At 49.7% G+C, this 17,553-nt stretch overlaps 1 protein-coding gene across 5 annotated transcripts in view; it reads right to left on the bottom strand.

Annotated features, from left to right (window-relative positions):
* Positions 1–16,842, bottom strand: part of CCDC136 (coiled-coil domain containing 136) — a 30,870-nt gene extending 14,028 nt beyond the window's left edge. For 4 of the 5 annotated variants that reach the window (XM_017896218.1, XM_017896217.1, XM_017896216.1 and 1 more), the window contains exons 1-11: positions 16,706–16,842; positions 15,817–15,924; positions 13,622–13,873; positions 13,456–13,530; positions 6,551–6,874; positions 3,351–3,462; positions 2,587–2,752; positions 2,210–2,350; positions 1,716–1,874; positions 1,253–1,423; positions 577–762 (exon numbers count right to left, since the gene is read on the bottom strand). In XM_017896218.1, the coding sequence (XP_017751707.1) occupies positions 577–762; positions 1,253–1,423; positions 1,716–1,874; positions 2,210–2,350; positions 2,587–2,752; positions 3,351–3,462; positions 6,551–6,874; positions 13,456–13,530; positions 13,622–13,873; positions 15,817–15,924; positions 16,706–16,763 (1,752 nt within the window). In that variant the 5' untranslated portion in view covers positions 16,764–16,842. The remainder of the gene's footprint in view (positions 1–576; positions 763–1,252; positions 1,424–1,715; positions 1,875–2,209; positions 2,351–2,586; positions 2,753–3,350; positions 3,463–6,550; positions 6,875–13,455; positions 13,531–13,621; positions 13,874–15,816; positions 15,925–16,705) is intronic. The other variant, XM_017896219.1, reaches the window with a different exon arrangement.
* Between the last annotated feature and the right edge of the window lie 711 nt (positions 16,843–17,553).

The following is a 17,553-nucleotide window of genomic DNA, read 5'->3' on the forward strand; positions in this document are numbered from 1 at the left end:
CCTGGGCGACAGAGTGAGACTCTGTTTCAACAACAACAACAACAACAACAACAACAACAACAACAACAAAGAATTTAAGTACTTCAAAGTCACAGAATAAATCCTGAAAGAGCCTAGGTCCTTCTCTTGTCTAGTCAGCGCTCTGGGCACAAGACTGTACCCCCTTATAAGAGCATTTGCAATCTGACCCAGAAAACTGGCCCCTTTCTCTAGTTCCAACAATAATAGTTGTGTAATGGGTCCATGTATATGTTCCTCTCCACGAATGACTAGTTATCACTACAGTTCTAACACCATTGTATAGATATTCCATTGTCTACATACATGGAATCATGTGTAAAACTTTCAGGGGTTCAGACTGGTATCCAAAGGTATTGATCCTACTGAGCTGTGGCTCTGGCTCAAAGTCAAGGTCAGGGCAAACTGTTCTGAAGTTAGCAGCATGTGGCCCCGCCTCTGCTTCCTGCCTAGGAAGCCCATCAAGCCCTTCGATTGGGTGCCTTCACCTTTGGCCTCTGTACCTCCTCCCTCTGGAGCAAGTGCCCAGGAGCTGTCACCTCTCTGAACGACAGTTACCTTATTAGCACACTTTCCTTTGTCCTCCGGAATGGGCTGGGAGGCCTTGAGCTCTTTCAGCTCCAGCTGGCAGAGCAGGAGGTCCTGCTCCAGCTGGTCATACATGTGCTTCTGCCGTTCCAGCTCGTCCTTGCTGGCCTGGTACAGCTGCTTCATCTCCTGAAGCTGAGCGTGCGTCTCTGTGTTCTGGGCAGGGGAGGCAGGCCTGGCCATCACCCCAGGCACTCCTGCTGCTGAACTCTCTCCTCCCAGGCAGGGACTAAGGGGACCCATCTTCCCTTGTCCTTCTCAGCCCCAATTTCATCCCAGCCAGGGATATATACCCAAGATGGACCCGTCCCTGACAGGCTTAAAACACAGACCTTCCCAGTGTAGCCTCTCCAGTTAAATAAATAAATAAATATAGGAATAATTTAAAAAGAAACACAGACCTTCCGGGGCTTCCTTTTATGGGAGGTAGGAAGGGAATGGGACTTCCTTTTTATATGCTGCTTTTCTGATTTAAAATCAGGAAGATGAGAGCCTTGTGACTCCCCGAGGCTACCTTTCTCCTAAGCACCTCTTTGGCCCCCTCACTGCCAGCTCCTCCACACTCCTACCATTCCCTCTCCTCCTCTGCACTCTCACCCCCACACAAGATGAGGCTACATCCTCCCTCACCAGGAGCTTCTTTTACCTTCTCATTGCTCTCTTTGAAGGAGGCCACCGTATCCCTGAGGTGCTGCAGCTCCGCCTCATGGCACTGCAGCTCCTCCTGCAGCTGTTGCTGCCGTTCCAGCAGCTTTTCCTTCTCACATGTGACGTTCTGGTGCTGGAGCTGCAGCTTCTGCAGCCGGCACAGTAACTCCTATGGTAGAGGGGGCTTTGGGCAGTGCCTCTGGGCTCCTTAACCCACTCACTCTTCTGTGTGAGTCACTTGAAGACACCAACAGTCTAAGATTTGCTTCTCCCTGCCCTTCACTTCCTAATGTCCTCATATCTAATGTAGTACTCGAGCAGGGCTGGAGTTCTTTACCTGTGGTGCTGCCTATGTGATTGCTGGAATTATTTTTAACTCACTACTCTGATCCATCTTTCCCAAAACCTCAGAAGGATGCCCTTAGCACCTAAGTTGTCCCCTCACCTCTGGTTGCTGTTACCTTCTCACTCTGCTTTTCTACAAGTGTGGATTTCATGACTTTGAGCTGCCGGAGCTCAGCCTGAAGTTGCAGCTGCATCTTCAAGAGCTCGTTCTGCTCATCCTGGCTAGTATCATATTTTTTCTGCAGGGTACAGAGTCTGGACTTCAGCTCCTCGTTCTGTGGTAGGGAGGATGTGAGTAGAACAGTTACTCTAGAGAAACAGCAGATCTTTTTACAGATCAGTTGGGTTCCTTTTCAGATGCAGACATCTTGAGGAGCTCCCACAGGTCTAGGGTTTGGTTTCTTCTGTGAGACAGATACTCAGTAATGACCACCATTTCTAGAATGCAGTGCTATATGACTTCTACAGTTGGTTTCCAGCGGACTGTGCCCAGTTGCAGGGCAAGAGTCAGCAGAGCACAGCCATACTCACTGTGCCCACCCTGGTTGAAACAGCCCCTCCATGAGGCCCTTCTGCCCCCACCCCAGATGACTCCCTGGGCAGTCTTTACCTGAGTGACACTGTGGGAGGTCTGAAACCGAAGCACCTCATTCTGAGCACACTTGAGCTCCCTCTGCAGCCGCCTCTGCTCCTCCTCACTGACCTGGCGATGATGCTGTAGCTCTTCCAACTCACAACACAATTCCTGACACTATGCAGGAAATGGAACAGGGAGGCTTGTTTACTACAGATACCACATGTGCTCCAAGAACAAGCTTGGGGAAAGCATGGCATTCTTTGACTGGAAGATTTACATCAGGCAAGCAAGACCCCAGAATACTATCTCCCGCCACAGTGCATGTCTGTGGAGATGTTTCTACCACAGGCTGGGAGAAGGTGAAAGAAAGACAAGAAACGTGCCTGCCCTCCCCACCCTCTGTGCCCTACCTTGTTCTTCATGCCATGCATCTGCTCTTCGGCATCCCGTAGCTGCTGCCGTAACAGCTGCATTTCAGGATCAGGCTCTAAGAAATCCATTTCCGAAGTCTGAGACTCTGCTGACGTCATACTTAGTGTTTGGGACTCCAGCCATCTCTCTGTTGCTCTCTGCGTCCTGCAATCCAGAACCCCAGAGCTATGCTTGAAGGGAGTTCTGCCTGGCAACACCAGCCATACAAGCTTGGTCCTGATGCCTTCATTTTAGGTCAAAGATAGTAAAGGGCCTTCTATTGTGACTCACCACTCAGATAAACATGCTTAGAAGACTATGGAAAGTCTCCAGCACCTCAATCTGCAAGGGTGTGTTTGACTCTGGGAGACCCTTAGAATGCCAGTCCAGTTAGTTTTCAGGCTAGGCCTAGTCAAGCCCACTCCAGTCTGGAAGCATTGTGCCTGCCATTAGCCTGAAACAAGTCTATGCGGACAATAAACGAATCTCTTCTGATCTACTTCAGGGCAGAGCAAACCAGAACCCAGTGCCTAGAGCAGAAGTAAACTTCAGAACTCACTCCCTCTAGTCTTGAGATAACTGGGTCGGATCCCCATGTCTGCTTGTAGATGGTATCTGTACCCTTTGGAAACCATGGAAAGGACTGCGTCTCCAGGAGCAGAGGAACGCTCACTGCCCTGACATCTGCCTTCAGGGGAAAGCCCAAGGCAAGACAGAGTCCTGTGGAACCCCATGACCTCTCACTCTCCAGAGACAGCTGTACCTCTCACTCTCCAGATCTGCAAGCTGCCCCGTGAGGCTGCTGTTGCTCTCCTGCAGGGCCCGGTATTCCTCATTCAGGAAATGGTAGCGTTCCCGCAGCTCCTGCAGTTCTTCTGCAGAGGACAAGCAGAGAGAGATGAGACCAGGAGGAAAGGAAAGCACCGATGACCAGCCCCCAGTTTTCCTGTTTTGAAACATGAGAGCAGAAGGCTAAAGAGCTTCTCTTTTTCTAAAGACAGAAAAGAGAGATAGAGGCTTAGAAGACAGGGCCCAGGAAATTTCACAGTACAGTGAGTCTTTCTCCTCTTCCCGATAGCTGTCCTTCTTCTCATCTGCCCTGAAGATCTGCCCTGTGTGCTCATCTTCAAAGCCTCAACCGAAGCAGACTCTTGAACTTTTAGGAATTTTTGAAGGTTTAATTAAGTTTGGGGTTTACTGTATGTAAAGTTTCCATTCAACTGTTTATGATTACCTTCCAATTATGCTCTTAGTACAAAAAGCTGAGAGATGTGAACTGTCAGATGTGACTGCCAGTACCTGCCTTTCAGGCATTCTGAGTTTCCTTGTATGTCCTTTATTCCCACACCAAATACATCGGTCTGGATGTGGTAAAGAATTCTTGCCAGGCGTAGTGGCTCAAGACTGTAATCCCAACACTTTGGGAGGCTGAGGTGGGCAGACCCCTTGAAGTCAGGAGTTCGAGACCAGCCTGGTCAACATGGCAAAACCCTGTCTCTACTAAAAATAAAAAAGTTAACCAGGTGTGGTGGTGCATACCTGTAGTCCCAGCTACTCAGGAGGCTGAGGTAGGAGAATTGCTTAAACCCGAGGGGCAGAGGTTGCAGTGAGCCAAGGTTGTGAGACTCTGTCTCAAAAAAAAAAAAAAAAAAAAAAAAGGAATTCTTTCTAATGGCCTTTTATCTGCTGACAGAAAGGGCCATCCTAACCAGACTCACATATCAACCTCAAGCATTAGAAGAGATCCGGCTGAAATACCCCAGCACATGTTTCTAAGCACCAGTCACCTATACCTATACTTTTTCCTTTCTGGTTTTGTTTTGTTTTGAGATAGTCTTACTCTGTCATCCAGGCCAGAGTGCAGTGGCACAGTAAAGGCTCACTGCATCCTTGACCTCCCTGGACTCAAGTGATCCTCCCACCTCAGCCTCCCGAGTACCTGTGACTAGGCACACACCGCCGAGCCCGGTTAATTTTTGAATTTTTTTGTAAAGATGGGTTTTCACCATATTGCCCAGGCTGGTTTCAAATTCCTGGGCTCAAGTGATCCACCTGCCTTGGCCTCCCAAAGTGCTGGGAGTACTGAGTCACCATGCCCGCTTTTAAGGCTGTAATGGTACAAACACCTGTATTTGTTCTGTTTCTTCGTGATTAAGGATTATGTTGGCCGGGTGCAGTGGTTTACACCTGTGATCCCAACATTTTGGAAGGCCAAGGTAGGAGGATCATTAGAGCTCAGGAATTCAAGACCAGCCTGGGTAACAGAGCAAGACTCTGTGTCCACTTGCAAAAAATTAAAAAAGAATTATGTCTCTTAGAACACTAAGTATACTGATATTTAAAGAACACTAACTTGCTCTAATCAGAACCCAAGACCTATCTTACCTGCTGGAAGATTCAACACCCTAAAAGTAACTTCGAATGCTTCCTCTTAATTCCAATCAGAATTCCTTAGAATACTGCAGATTACCATAGAAGGATGGGAGGAAACTAATCTTTAATGAAAACTAACCACGCACTAAGCATTAGACTTGATAGTTTCAGCCTCAGATTTGGTAAGTGTGCAAGTGATTTCAACATGCTTCACATTTCATTTAATTCCCAAAATAGTTCTGTAAGTTTTTTTTTTTTTAAATAAACTTTGAATTTTAGAATAGTTTTAGATTTACAAAAAAGTTGCAAAGATAGTACGGAGTTTCCTGGGAGGGTTCTCATCCAATTTCCCTAATTGTTAACATCTTACATTACCATGGTATACCTGTCATGACTAAGGAATCGAATATTGATACATTACTATTAACTAAACTCCATAGTTTACTTGGACTTCTCTACATTTTCCCTAAGGTCCTTTTCCTGTTTCAGGATCCCATCTAGCTATAAGGTTTTATTAACCAATTTTGATTTAATATCCCGGATATAGAAACAGGCTCAGAGAAAGACCGTAACCAGACCTCCTATGTTCCTCCTGTTAATTAGTGGAGCTGAGATACTGAACTCAGGTCTGTTTGACTCCAGCCCAAGTCTTCCCACTGTGCCAACCTTCCTCTCCCAGCACCATTTAATCTAAAGGCTCTTCTGAGAGGCTTGATACAGCTGGAAAAACTTGCAGTTCTTTGATTCCTTGTTGATTGCCTCTGCTTGACCTGGCCAAATATAGGACTTCCATTGTACTCAGATCATAAATCTAGCCGCAGAATAAAGGCAAACTCTCTGATGTCATGAATCCTAGCAACTAGCTGGGAGACTCACTGTCTGAAAGCAGGGCTCTAGGCTTTTGGGTAACTCATGTATTACTTGGAATAACTTTTCTTCTCTAGCTGTCTCGTGCTCTCATTTGTTGCCCCCTAAAGCTTCTATTTTGGGGAGAGCTAATGGAACCTAAGAATTAGCATCCCTGCACCTGGAAGCAGGGCCAGAGGTCCCCCATAAAGCAGTCCAGGCAAAGCGCCATGATGCCTGGGCAGCAGGAAGAGTTTCCTAAGGTGACAGGTCCCTCTTTGCCCATCTTAGAGCTGGGAATTTTCCCAGGAAGGGTTTTCCCATAGTCAAATCAACAAAGACCCAATGACTCTCTGAAGAAGAATTCCCAGGGTACCTCTCCATGGTGCTATTTCTTACACCACCATGGACTGGTTATGTAATATCTGGTTAGGTTTTCCCCCCTTACTGTCTTTTTAAAAATTTTTATTTAAAATTTTCTTTTAGAAAGAGATAGGGTCTCACTTGGTTGCCCAGGCTGGTCATGAATGCCTGGCCTCGAATGGTCCTCCCATCTTGGCCTCCCAAAGTTCTGGGATTACAGGCATCAGCCATCATGCCTGGCCCCCTACAGTCCTGAATTTGACCTGGAGGTTTTTTCTAGAGATTCCCAATTCATGATCTAACACCACCTGCTACCATTTTCCTATATATTATCTCCTTTCCTCTGCTTGACTTTACTGACCCACTTGACGGCTCTCATACCTTGCAACCCAGAGTAATCTGAGAGACCTAAACTACTGGATGGTTCAGAGCTCTTCATTTCCATTTCTGCACGGAGGGAGGCAATCTCCATCTCGTAATCTCCCCGAATGCGTTCCATGTCTTCAAGTTCATTCTGCATCCGGCAGAGATCCTCCTGCAGGGACGCTATGTCACTCTCATGTTCAGTTGCAGAATCTTCCGCTGCTTGCCGCAGACTCTGGATCTCAGCCTGGGCCAAATGCAATTCCCGTTCTATTTCCTTAAGTTCGCTTTCTTTCTCATGCTCTAACAGGGAAATCTCCTCACGCAGAGAACGCAGCTCACCTGCAAAGTCCAAAGGCTGAGATGATCAAGAGGGCGGGTTAACTAATCTACCATGTTCTAGAGGCACAAAATTAAAGGGAGACTTATTTCTTGTCTGCAAAGTCCTGAAAACCTCGCCTCTACCCCATCAGAGAAGTATAGCATCATGCTGGATGGAATAAAAGGAGTACCCAAGAAGGGAAAAGAAAGGGACTCTATGTAGTAAGGTCCAATAGAAAAGTAGATTTTGAGGCCTGGCACCAAAAGCAATCACTTAGTCTACTGTAAACAAGAAGTATTACATGCTTCTAAGGAATCACCTGATTGTTACAGACCTAACTTCATTTATAGTATTTTCTTGATGCCCTAAATCTTTCTAGAAATTCCCTGACTCAAAAAATGTATACAGACTATTTTCACCTATTCATCCTGAGAGCTCAGAAATTACAGAGCCTCAAAGTTCCCATGACCTACCTGTGGTAAGTACTGGACCTAAAACAACGTGCATTTAGAGTTTGCAACTCAAATTCACATATAAATTCACTGCATAATAACCAAACACGGGATAATAATCTAAGTGTCAGTCGATAAGGGATTGTTTAAACTGATCATAGTTAGGCTGGGCGCAGTGGCTCACGCCTATCCCAGCACTTGGGGAGGCCAAGGCAGGTGGATCACTTGAGGTCAGGAGTTCAAGACCACCCTGGCCAACATGGTGAAACCCAGTCTTTACTAAAAATAAAAATAAAAAATTAAATTAAATTAAAAAGGCAGGCGTGGTGGCATGCCCCTGTAATCCTAGCCACTTGGGAGGCTGAGACAGGAGAATTATTTGAGCCCAGGAGATAGAGGTTGCTGTGAGCCGAGATCGCACCACTGCACTCCAGCCTGGGCAACAAAGTGAGACTCGGTCTCAAAAAATAATAATAATAAAAAATAAATAAACTGATGATAGTTAAATAGAATATCGTGCAGTCATTTAAAAGAAAGTATCAGATCTATGGTGAAAACAAAGAAGTTTCCACATTAACTGAAGAAAAGAGCTGTAAAATACATGCTATGATCTATCTTTTGCAAAAAATATTTTATGTATAGTATATAACACACAAATGGACAAACATATAGAAAAAGGCCTGGAAAGATCTATGCCCAAACCATAATGAGTAGTTGTTTCTGAGGTATGGGATAACATGTGATGAGGTTTTTACTTTACATATCATATGCATCTGTGCTGTTTGGATTTTCAGAACAAGCCTATATTTTCTATTTTTTAATTTACAAATTAATGGGTCAAGAGTTCTCTGTATCTATGGAGCATCTCAGTTTCTAGACACATGCACCCATCTGGGATCAAAACCAAAAAGTGGAGAGAGTAAAAGGCACTGAAAACAATAGTGAATTTAGGATTTGAGGGCCAGGATTAGGGAATTAATGACGATTGGGTTGGGAGGGTCAGGATTTTCCCATAAATCCTTTGCAAGGCACATTCTCCCACCCCCTTCCCCCAACTTCTGCTCATTCTACTCACCATTCAGATGTCAACTTTTCTAGCTTGTACCTCCAAAAAAAACTAAGAGAAGTCCTCTATTAAATGGTCTCATAAAACCTTGTACTTTGCTCTGTGTGTGTGTGTGTGTGTGTGTGTGTGTGTGTGTACTTAGTCTCCCCTTCACCTGGTTATAAGCTTTATCAAGGCAGAGAGCATATCGGGTTTGCTCACCATTACAGCTCTAGGATCTAGTATTGTGCCTGAAAATGAAGCTCACTAGATATTTGATGTATTCATGCATAAATAAGGCAACGGTTCATCTATTCAACAAACTTTTACTAAGTATCTCCTAGTACAGAGCTAAATATTTGGGGGGTTTTCCTTTTTGTTTTTGAGACACAATCTCATTCTGTTGCCCAGGCTGGAGTGGAGTGGCATGATCATGGCTCATTACAGCCTTGACCTCCTTGGCTTAAGCAACCCTCCCTCCTCAGCACCTCTAATATCTGAGACTACAGGCATGGGCTACCCTGCCCTGGTAATTTTTTTTTTTTTTTTTTTTTTTAATGTAGAGATGGGGGTCTCTTTCTGCTGCCCAGGCTGGTCTCAAATTCTTGGGCTCAGGTGATCCTCCCATCTTGGCTTACCAAAGTGCTGAGATTATAGGCATGAGCCACCACACCTGGCCCTGTCTGGGTATTTTTTAAAAATTAGAATAGAATCTAGACTTTCAAAGAAGACAAATTTGGACATGCTTCATAGATAGATGCTGACTGGTGAGGGCTTCTCAGGGGAAGATCTACCCTGCTCCCCTGAGCTCACATGTGGAACTATGCGCATGTCTTTTGCCAATCTTTCCAGTTTTAGAATGATCCTAGCTGTTACGTCTCCTTGATCTATTCAACAACTATTAACTGATCCTTAACTGCATGCCAAGGCCAAGAATCTCCAGTTAGATTCTCTGACTTCCTATTGGAAGAAGAGTCAGCTCTACCCCCACTACTGAGCAGCACAGTGAAGTCGGTCTAGCTAGGGAGACACACAAGGAAACTGGCCATTAGGATAAAGGCCCTAGAGTCTGGGGTGGGCGTTCTGGAGAAACAGACTAACCCCCACTTCCCTAATATGCTTTTGATGTTAGGGTTCAACTCTCCCTTAGGTGCTTCTGGCCCTAAAAAAATGGTATTCTTGGTCAAACACGGTGGCTCACACCTTTAATCCCAGCACTTTGGGAGGCTGAGGCGGGTGGATCACTTGAGGTCAGGAGGTCGAGACCAGCCTGGCCAAAATGGCGGCACCCTGTCTCTACTAAATATACAAAAATTAGCCGGGTGTGGTGGTGGGCATCTGTAGTCCCAGCTGCTGGCGAGGCTGAGGCAGCAGAATCATTTCATCTCAGGAGGCAGAGGTTGCAGTGAGCCGAGATCACACCATTGCAGTGCAGCCTGGGTCACAGAGCGAAACTCAGTCTCAAAATAAAAATAAATATAAAAATTCTCAGATCCACTGGGAACAGAAGGTGCAGAGTCACCTAGAGTCGCCCGGGGCAGGACTCAAGGCCTGGGGGCAGAGCTACTCCGGGAGCGCCCGGGAGTTGAAGAGGCCAGCCAGGGTTCCCCGGGTTCCGAGGCGCTGGCGCCCGTTGAGTATGGGGCTGGGACCGTCGGGGAGAGGCCAAGGGCCGAGGTGTCGGGCTGCGGGCAGAAAAGTGGATTCTCACTCACTGGTTATGGCCTCCATCTCGCCGCCCCCGCTAGAGCAGTGTCCCTGGGGGGCCACCCAGCCGCTGGCCGGTCCCGGCCCCGGAGGGGCTGTGGCGGCCGGAACGGCCTTCGAACAGCAGCTGCCTCTAAGGCCGCGCGCGTCCCGTCCAGGCGGAAACGGGTGACGCGCGTGCGCGAGGGCAGCCTCGTTCTCTCCCGCAGGGCCGTGAGGGATCTCACCCTAGAAAGCACTCTACTGAGGACCGGGCGCGGTGGCTCACGCCTGTAATCCCAGTACTTTGGGAAGCCGAGGCGGGGCGGATCTCGAGGTCAGGAGTTGAAGACCAGCCTGTCCAAGATGGTGAAACCCCATTTCTACTAAAATACGAAAATTAGCCAGGCCTTCTGAACCCAGGAGGCAGAAAAGGAGCCAGGCCTCCTGAACCCAGGAGGCGGAAGTTACAGTGAGCCAAGATCTCACCACTGCACTCCAGCCTGGGTGACAGAGCAAGACTCCATCTCAAAAGAAACAAAACAAAACAAAAAAACACCCTACGGAGGAGGGAAGCGCTGTAGAACCCTATTTTCCCAGGTAGTTCCTGCTACATCTGTGCTTCAATCCTGACTTTTTGCCCGTTTGAATGGAGGAATGTCCCTTCCCCAGGCAAAGGCCTTTTTTTGTACTGGATCTTTTCTTTCATTATATATGATCTAGCATTTCCTACCTTTGAAAAAAGAAAAGAAATAATCTTTCGACCCTATTTCCCTTACTTCTCTGCTTCTCTTCAAAATGACTACTGGAGTTACCGGTACTCACCTTTTCCATTTTATCTCCCATGTCCTCTCCAAACCTAATCCAATTGGTGCCTCCATGCACTGAGATGTCTCAGGGTCCTCCCTCTTGCCAAATCCAAGACCATCTCACTTGACTTAGCAACCTGACACAGTGGATCATTGTCTCCTTGAAGCACTTTCTGCTCTGGCTTCCAGGGCATGACATGCTCCAGGAGTTCCTCTCACTTTACTCTTTTGTTCATTTGTCTTCCTATATTGGACCTCTAAATACTGGAGTGTCTCTGGGACTGGACCCTTTCTCCTCTTCCGGTGTCTCTCCATGTGACTGCACCATTATTTCCCATGGATTCTAATGCCAATCATATGCTAATGACTCCAAATTTACATCTCCAGCCCTGTTTTCTCCCTGGTTCTGCCTTTATATATCCAACTGCCTCAATATATTCACTTGGATGTCCACAGTTACTTCAAACTCAACAGTAGAAAACATGTCTTAAATGGCTCCCCTACCCCCAAAACTTACCCCTTGCCAAGTCTTTCCCAATTCAATAAACATCACCACCTTCCATCAGTTTTCTCAAGGCAAAGTCATCTTTGATGTCTCTGTTGTCCCCCGATCCAATTCATTAGCATATCCTGAGGGCTTCACCTTCAAAATATATTCTGAATCATCTCCATTTCTACAGCCCTAACTCAAGCGACCATCATCTCTTGACTGGACTATTGCAGTAACTTGCTGACAGGACTCACTGTTTTGAGTCCCTTCCCTCCATCCTAAGTGTTTCCACTTAGCGGCCAAGTTCTCTTTTAAAAATGTAAAGCAGATCGTATCATCCCAGTCCTGGCTAAGACCCTCTTCTGGCTTTCCACCACACTTACATGAAAGCCAAGCCTCTTGGCTGGCCTATAAGATCCATTGTAATCTGGCCTCTGCCTGCCTCAGAACATTCTCTTACCAGGGTCCTCCACATGCACTTTGCTGCAAACACAGTGGCCTCTGTTTTATTGCTCAAACAAATGAAGCTCATTCTCACCTCTGGGCCTCTGCAGTTGCTGTTGCTTCTGCCTGGTACGCTCCTTCCTCAGATCTTGGATGGCTGGATTCTTTTCATTAATCAGGTCTTAGCTCAAATGTCAACTTCTCAAAGATGACTTTCCTAACTGCCATATCTAAAATAAACTCCCTTCAAGACCAGCCTGGCCAACATGGTGAAACTCCATCTCTACTAAAAATACAATAATTAGCCAGGTGTGGTGGCACATGCCTGTAATCTCAGCTACTCGGGAGGCTGAGGCACGAGAATCGCTTGAACCCGGGAGGCGGAGGTTGAAGTGAGCCGAGATTGTGCCATTGCACTCCAGCCTGGGCAACAGAGTGAGACTCTGTCTCAAAATAAAATAAAATAAACTCCCATCCCATCTCCTCTCTCTATCATATTATTATGTCGTGTCCATAGCATTTATTGCCACCTGAACTTGTGTTGTTTATTTTCTGCCTCTCTCCATTAGAATGCACTCTTCATTAGGGCAGGGATGTGGTCTGTCTCATTTATAGCTGGTCCTCCAAGTATAAAGGCACCTCATAAGTAGGTGATAAATAAATTAGTCCCATTTTACAGATAAGAAATGACATCTCAGAAAGATAAGTGAGTTGCCCAAGATCACACAATTTGTTAAGTGGTAGAGCTGGGCCCAGGAATCTAGGTCATCCCAGACCAATGCCGACACTCTTCCCTGTGTGACACGTTTCCTGCCACTTTCCTCCTCTGCAAGCCCCTTCATTGACCACCCTTCCTGTATCTACCTTTGCTTACATTTTCTGTCCCTGTCTCCTTTCCTCCCCCTCTTATACCTCTTTTTGCTACTGTCCAGGCCTGCTTCCCGGCCTTCCTTTTTTTTCTCCATTTATACTTGTCTTTTGGCTTGATCTCAGTTCTCCCCAGAGTCCCTGTCGTTTTCTAGGGCAGCTCCCCTAAACCTTCCGGAAGCCCACAGAAGTAACAAAAGCTGCCTCTTTATTTGGTGGTGCGGTGGAATGTGGGACACCTGCCTTGCTGCTTTCCAGAGACAAAGGGACGTGGGTGTTGGCAAAAAGGGATTTGGGGGCCACAAGCTCAGGTCCCAGGCAGCAAGAGAAGTGCTCTCATCTGCCTCCCTTAACAGGGCAGAGAGGCCCCGCCAGTCACGTCTCACTGGCTTCATGCTTTCCCATGCTGTCCTTGGAGGAACCAAAAAAGGAATCTGGCTTGGAATTCAAGTTGGATCACCCACCCCTGGCACTGACCAGGAGAACAAAGGGACAGGGATGCAGTATGAAGGAGGAGGCTGAAGGGGCAAGAGGAAAGAGCCCACCAGAGACAGGAGGTGACAGGGAGGTGAAGAAATGGAAGGGGAGGACGGAAGAGCCAGGTGGAGGTATAAAGAAAGAAAACTGTGGACAGAGGAGGATGGAGAGACAGGGAGTGAAAAAGCGTGAGACTAGTAGAGGAAAATGAGGTGAAATTACTGAATTTGGTTATTTTTATCTGTTATGCTTCAGTCAAACCCTCAGGAAAAAAGTACTTAGGTGACCACTTGGATGGCCACCTCGCTCTGGTCCAAGCCCTGGGAATTACCTTGGAGCTGCTGAATCTGCTTGGTGAACACCTCTGCCTGCTGGGCACTGGCTAGCCGTTCATCCTCCAGGAGCCCTGCAGGGAGAGGGGCACCAGTGTCAAGCTCGGATCCAGGGGAGTGCAGAGCCTCTGGGCCCAGACACTGGGCCCTGGCCCAGGCACTCACCCTGTAGCTCCAGGGAGTCGTCCTCATGCTGCCCTGCCAGTTCCCGGGTCTCCTCCAGTTCTGCCACCAGCTGCAGCACCTGAGCCCGCAGCTCCTCCAGCTCTGTCTCCGTGAGGCTCAGTCCCCGGTGCTTGTTGACTGACAGAGAGCCAACACTGCCACCTTTCTGCACTTGTTCTTCTTCTTCTTCCACCTCTTCTTCCTCCTCTTCCTCTTCTTCCTCTTCATAGAGAGCTGGGAGTAACACCTCCCCTAGGAGAGACAGCCATCCCACCAGGGAGTCAGCACCAACTTCCTTTCCGCAGTCCTTCCAGGGCCCTCAAACTCACTATCCCAGGGCAGAGATAATATACTAGTGCCACCTGGTGTCCCCCAAGGAGCCCCTGGGCAAGACCTATACTCAAGATGAATCCTCAGGTGTGAGGGTCAAGTTGAGAGGCAGCCCCTCCACCTCCGGGGGCCTTCCTGGACCAATGTTGCACGTGGTAGCTTCCTACCATTGCCTGTGGGCAGGCTGGTGCCCACTCAGCCATGAGACACCTGCACAGGATTACCTACTTCTTCTAGGCTGGCCTCTGAGTAGCAGGACAAGTAGTCAAGAAAGGAGACAGTGAGTGGATCTTTCGGTCAAATGGGGTAACAGTTACAGTTTGGAGATTTCTCAAAAGTTAAAAACAAAAACAAAACAAAACAAAACTGGCTGGGCATGCTGGCTCATGCCTGTAATCCTAGCACTTTGGGAGGCTGAGGTGGGTGGATCACTTGAGGCCAGGAGTTCCAAACCAGCCCGGTCAACATGGTGAAACCCCATCTCTACTAAAAATACAAAAAAATTAGCTGGGCGTGGTAGTACATGCCTATAATCCCAGCTACTTGGGAGGCTGAGGCAGGAGAATCACTTGAACCTGGAAAGTAGAGGTTGCAGGGAGGCGAGTTCGAGCCACTGCACTCCAGCCTGGGCGACAAAGTGAGACTCCGTCTCAAACAAACAAACAAACAAACAAACAAACAAAAACAACCAAACAAAAAACTATCCAGGTAGCTTGTGAAAAATCAGCCTTTCCGTAATAAGAAAGCATTGCCCGTCAGCAGGTAGAGAAAGAAAACATCTGATTGTAGAGGTTTCATTGGACAAACTCTGGTGCCCTTTCAAATGTATATTATTAAATACCTGTTTGAAATTTTCTACAAGGTCCACCTTGTTTTTCCCTGCTGTATGTCACAAAGTCTCCTCTCCCCTAGCTGAGCCATATGAGGCCCCTCCTACTCTACTGACCACAAAGCAGCTTTCAGGGGAAGTTTTAGGCTGTACTTGCGTATAAAAAGAAAGCCTGCCATTTTAATGCATTAAAAAAACTGGGGTTTGGTGCTGGCCCCCAGCCTCTGGTTGTGAGCACCCGCTCCTTTACTGCAATGCAGTCCCTATAAATAGCAAAATATTGTCTGGATGGTGATTGTTTGCTTTGTTTTAAAATTCTGAATCTCTGGTCTTACTTTATCTAATATCAGCAGCCTTAGGTTCATCTGGGACCCCTCGTGCCATCTGTCCCTCTTAGGGGGAGCAGGTTTGCCCATACTGAATGTGCAACGTGCAACACTTCACAGGAAGTCCTGGAAAATGGACCAGCGTCCTTCCAGGGGCCTGGTGTTGGCAGCAACTGCCAAGTCACATGGGTGTGGTGGGGATACACGTGTGCTGGGAGGATGGCCTCACGCGCCCCCTCCTAGGCAATCTCTTTCAGGCAGTAAGGTATCCTAGAGAACCAAAGCCACAGGCTTCCATTCGAAGTTAATGGTGGTGGCCCCAGATAGACAATTCACATGCCCAGTTCCTGGCTTTTAAAAATAAGAGACAGCTTGGGATCTGGGTCGGCAGGCAGTGAGGACAAACCCCCTGCTGAAAAGCTGCTTCAAAGCTCTGTCCAACAAGGCCTCTTTCTCTGTCTGGCAGCTCCCTTGGGACACACAACCTGGTTAGCTGGGGGGTGACTTGGGTCCCGAAGGAATGCACCCTGAACTTCCGTCAAAGCCTGAGCCCTGGGAAGGGCTGGCGCTCTGAGCTGCAGGAAGAGGGGCTAAGATGAACTGAGGGAAGGGCTGTGTCCTGGCTCAGAGGCCTGGGGGTCAAAGGGAGGGAGGAAGGGAATTAAGGGAGGAGGAGAAGGGAAAGAAAGAAGCCTTTTGGGAAAACTCACCCTCCATAGCTTGCATCCCTCGTCGTTCCAGGGACCCCCAGCGTTGGCCCTTCTTCCTCTCACAGCCCTCGGAAGCCTCATAGGAGCCTAGAGTGGTCACTGTAGGTCCTGAGAGCACGGAGAAAGGAAGGGCTGGCGGATGGGGGACTGGCTGCGGGCTGGGGTGCAAAGAAGGGGACATGCCTTCCAGCTCCTCGGGGCTCTGGGATCTGTAATCCCAGTGGAGGTGCCTGACTCACTCTCCTGCCTCTGCGACTTCTCTCTCTCGGCCACCTCTCACGCTCTGCCTGCGGAGACCCCAGCCCTGCTGCCCAGCCTCCTCAGAACCCCCTGTTCCAGGCCCCTCTTGCTTGCACAGAAAGAAAGAGCGGGTGTGCGTATTTAGTCCAGGGGGACAGGGAGGAGAGGGGCAAGACTGAAAGAGGGCGGGAGCCAGTGAAGAAGAGGCTGAAAGGGTGAGGTGGCCTACGGAGGGAGGGAGAAGTGGGGGGCGTGTGGGAAGGGGTAGGGCAGCGACCACTCCCCTCCCCTCCCCTCTCATTCTCTCGCTGGATCTTGCCCACCCCACCCTCGCCCCGCGCTCAGGAATCTCCGGGGCTGCAGGAGGTGCGGGGTCTGGAGCCCCGAAGGCTGGAAGCACCGTCGGACTGGAGTGGAGAGACGCGCTGGGGAGGGACCACCAGACAGGATGCGGCCGGTGCGCTGAAGCCCCAGCCCCAGGCCGGAAAGATGGAGACCGGGCCCAGGTGGAGGCCAGGATGGAGGGAGGAAGACTTTGGGCGGAGAAGGGGGAGCCGCGGAGGCCTGGAGCACCTGGGGGTCTGAAGGGAGGAGGGATGGAGGAGAGAAAGGAGGGGCGGTGGAGAGGTGAGGGAGGGGCGGCTCTGACCTGGTCCTGGGCAGCTCCAGCCCGCGGCTCCCGCGCCGGCTCCGGCGCCCGCCTCCATGACCGCTCCCGCCGCCGCCTTACGCCTCCCCGAGCAAAAGCCGCAGCCGCGAGCCCGGGGACCCGAGCCGGGTGCGCAGGAAGGAGGGAGGGCGGGAGAGGGGGCGGGGCCTGGCCGGGCCTCCTGACACCGCCCCCCGCCGCTCGCCGCCGCCCGGAAGCCCTCCCAGCACTCGGGAGCTCCGAGCCGGTGCAGGGGGCGGCCTGGGAGGGTGAGCGCGACCCCAGATACGCCCCAAGTCTCTCCCCGAGGGAACGCGGGGAGCCGCGGGGCCCGGACAGCGTCGGGAGCTCCTAGGCTTAAGGCTGTCCCAAGAGGGAGGAGCGAGATCCCCTGGTTCTGGCAGCGGGTCCCCCCGGGGTCTGCTGTGCGCAGGGACCCTTCTGCGCCAGGTGTCAGGGCCCGGTCATGCTCAGCAATAGGGACAGCAAAGGACGAGGTGGGACTGTTTCCTCCAAGCGCGCAGACACGCGCGCCCCTCCCTCCTTCCCTCCCCCGCCCGGCCGGCGCCCCCACCAAGCAGTCCGCGTGGACTCCGGCCTCAGGCCCTGCTCAGCCCTGCCCGGTGGCCCCTCGGCAGCCTGGGGGCCGGAGGAGGGAAGTCGAGGCCCGGATGGGCGAACGGCAGGGCCCTGACCTTTCCACTTTCCGCGACCCCCTACCGAGCCAGGGCCAGGGACCCTCTTAGGGGGGCCCTCCGGTGGCCCCCCCAAGCCTCAGGGCCCGAAGACCCTCCCTCCTCCGCCCTGCCTTCCCTTCCGGTCCCACACCAGGTGGGCTGTGAGCCACA

This window comes from Rhinopithecus bieti, unplaced genomic scaffold (assembly GCF_001698545.2).
Source record: "Rhinopithecus bieti isolate Rb0 unplaced genomic scaffold, ASM169854v2 scaffold_26131, whole genome shotgun sequence".
NCBI lineage: Eukaryota > Metazoa > Chordata > Mammalia > Primates > Cercopithecidae > Rhinopithecus > Rhinopithecus bieti.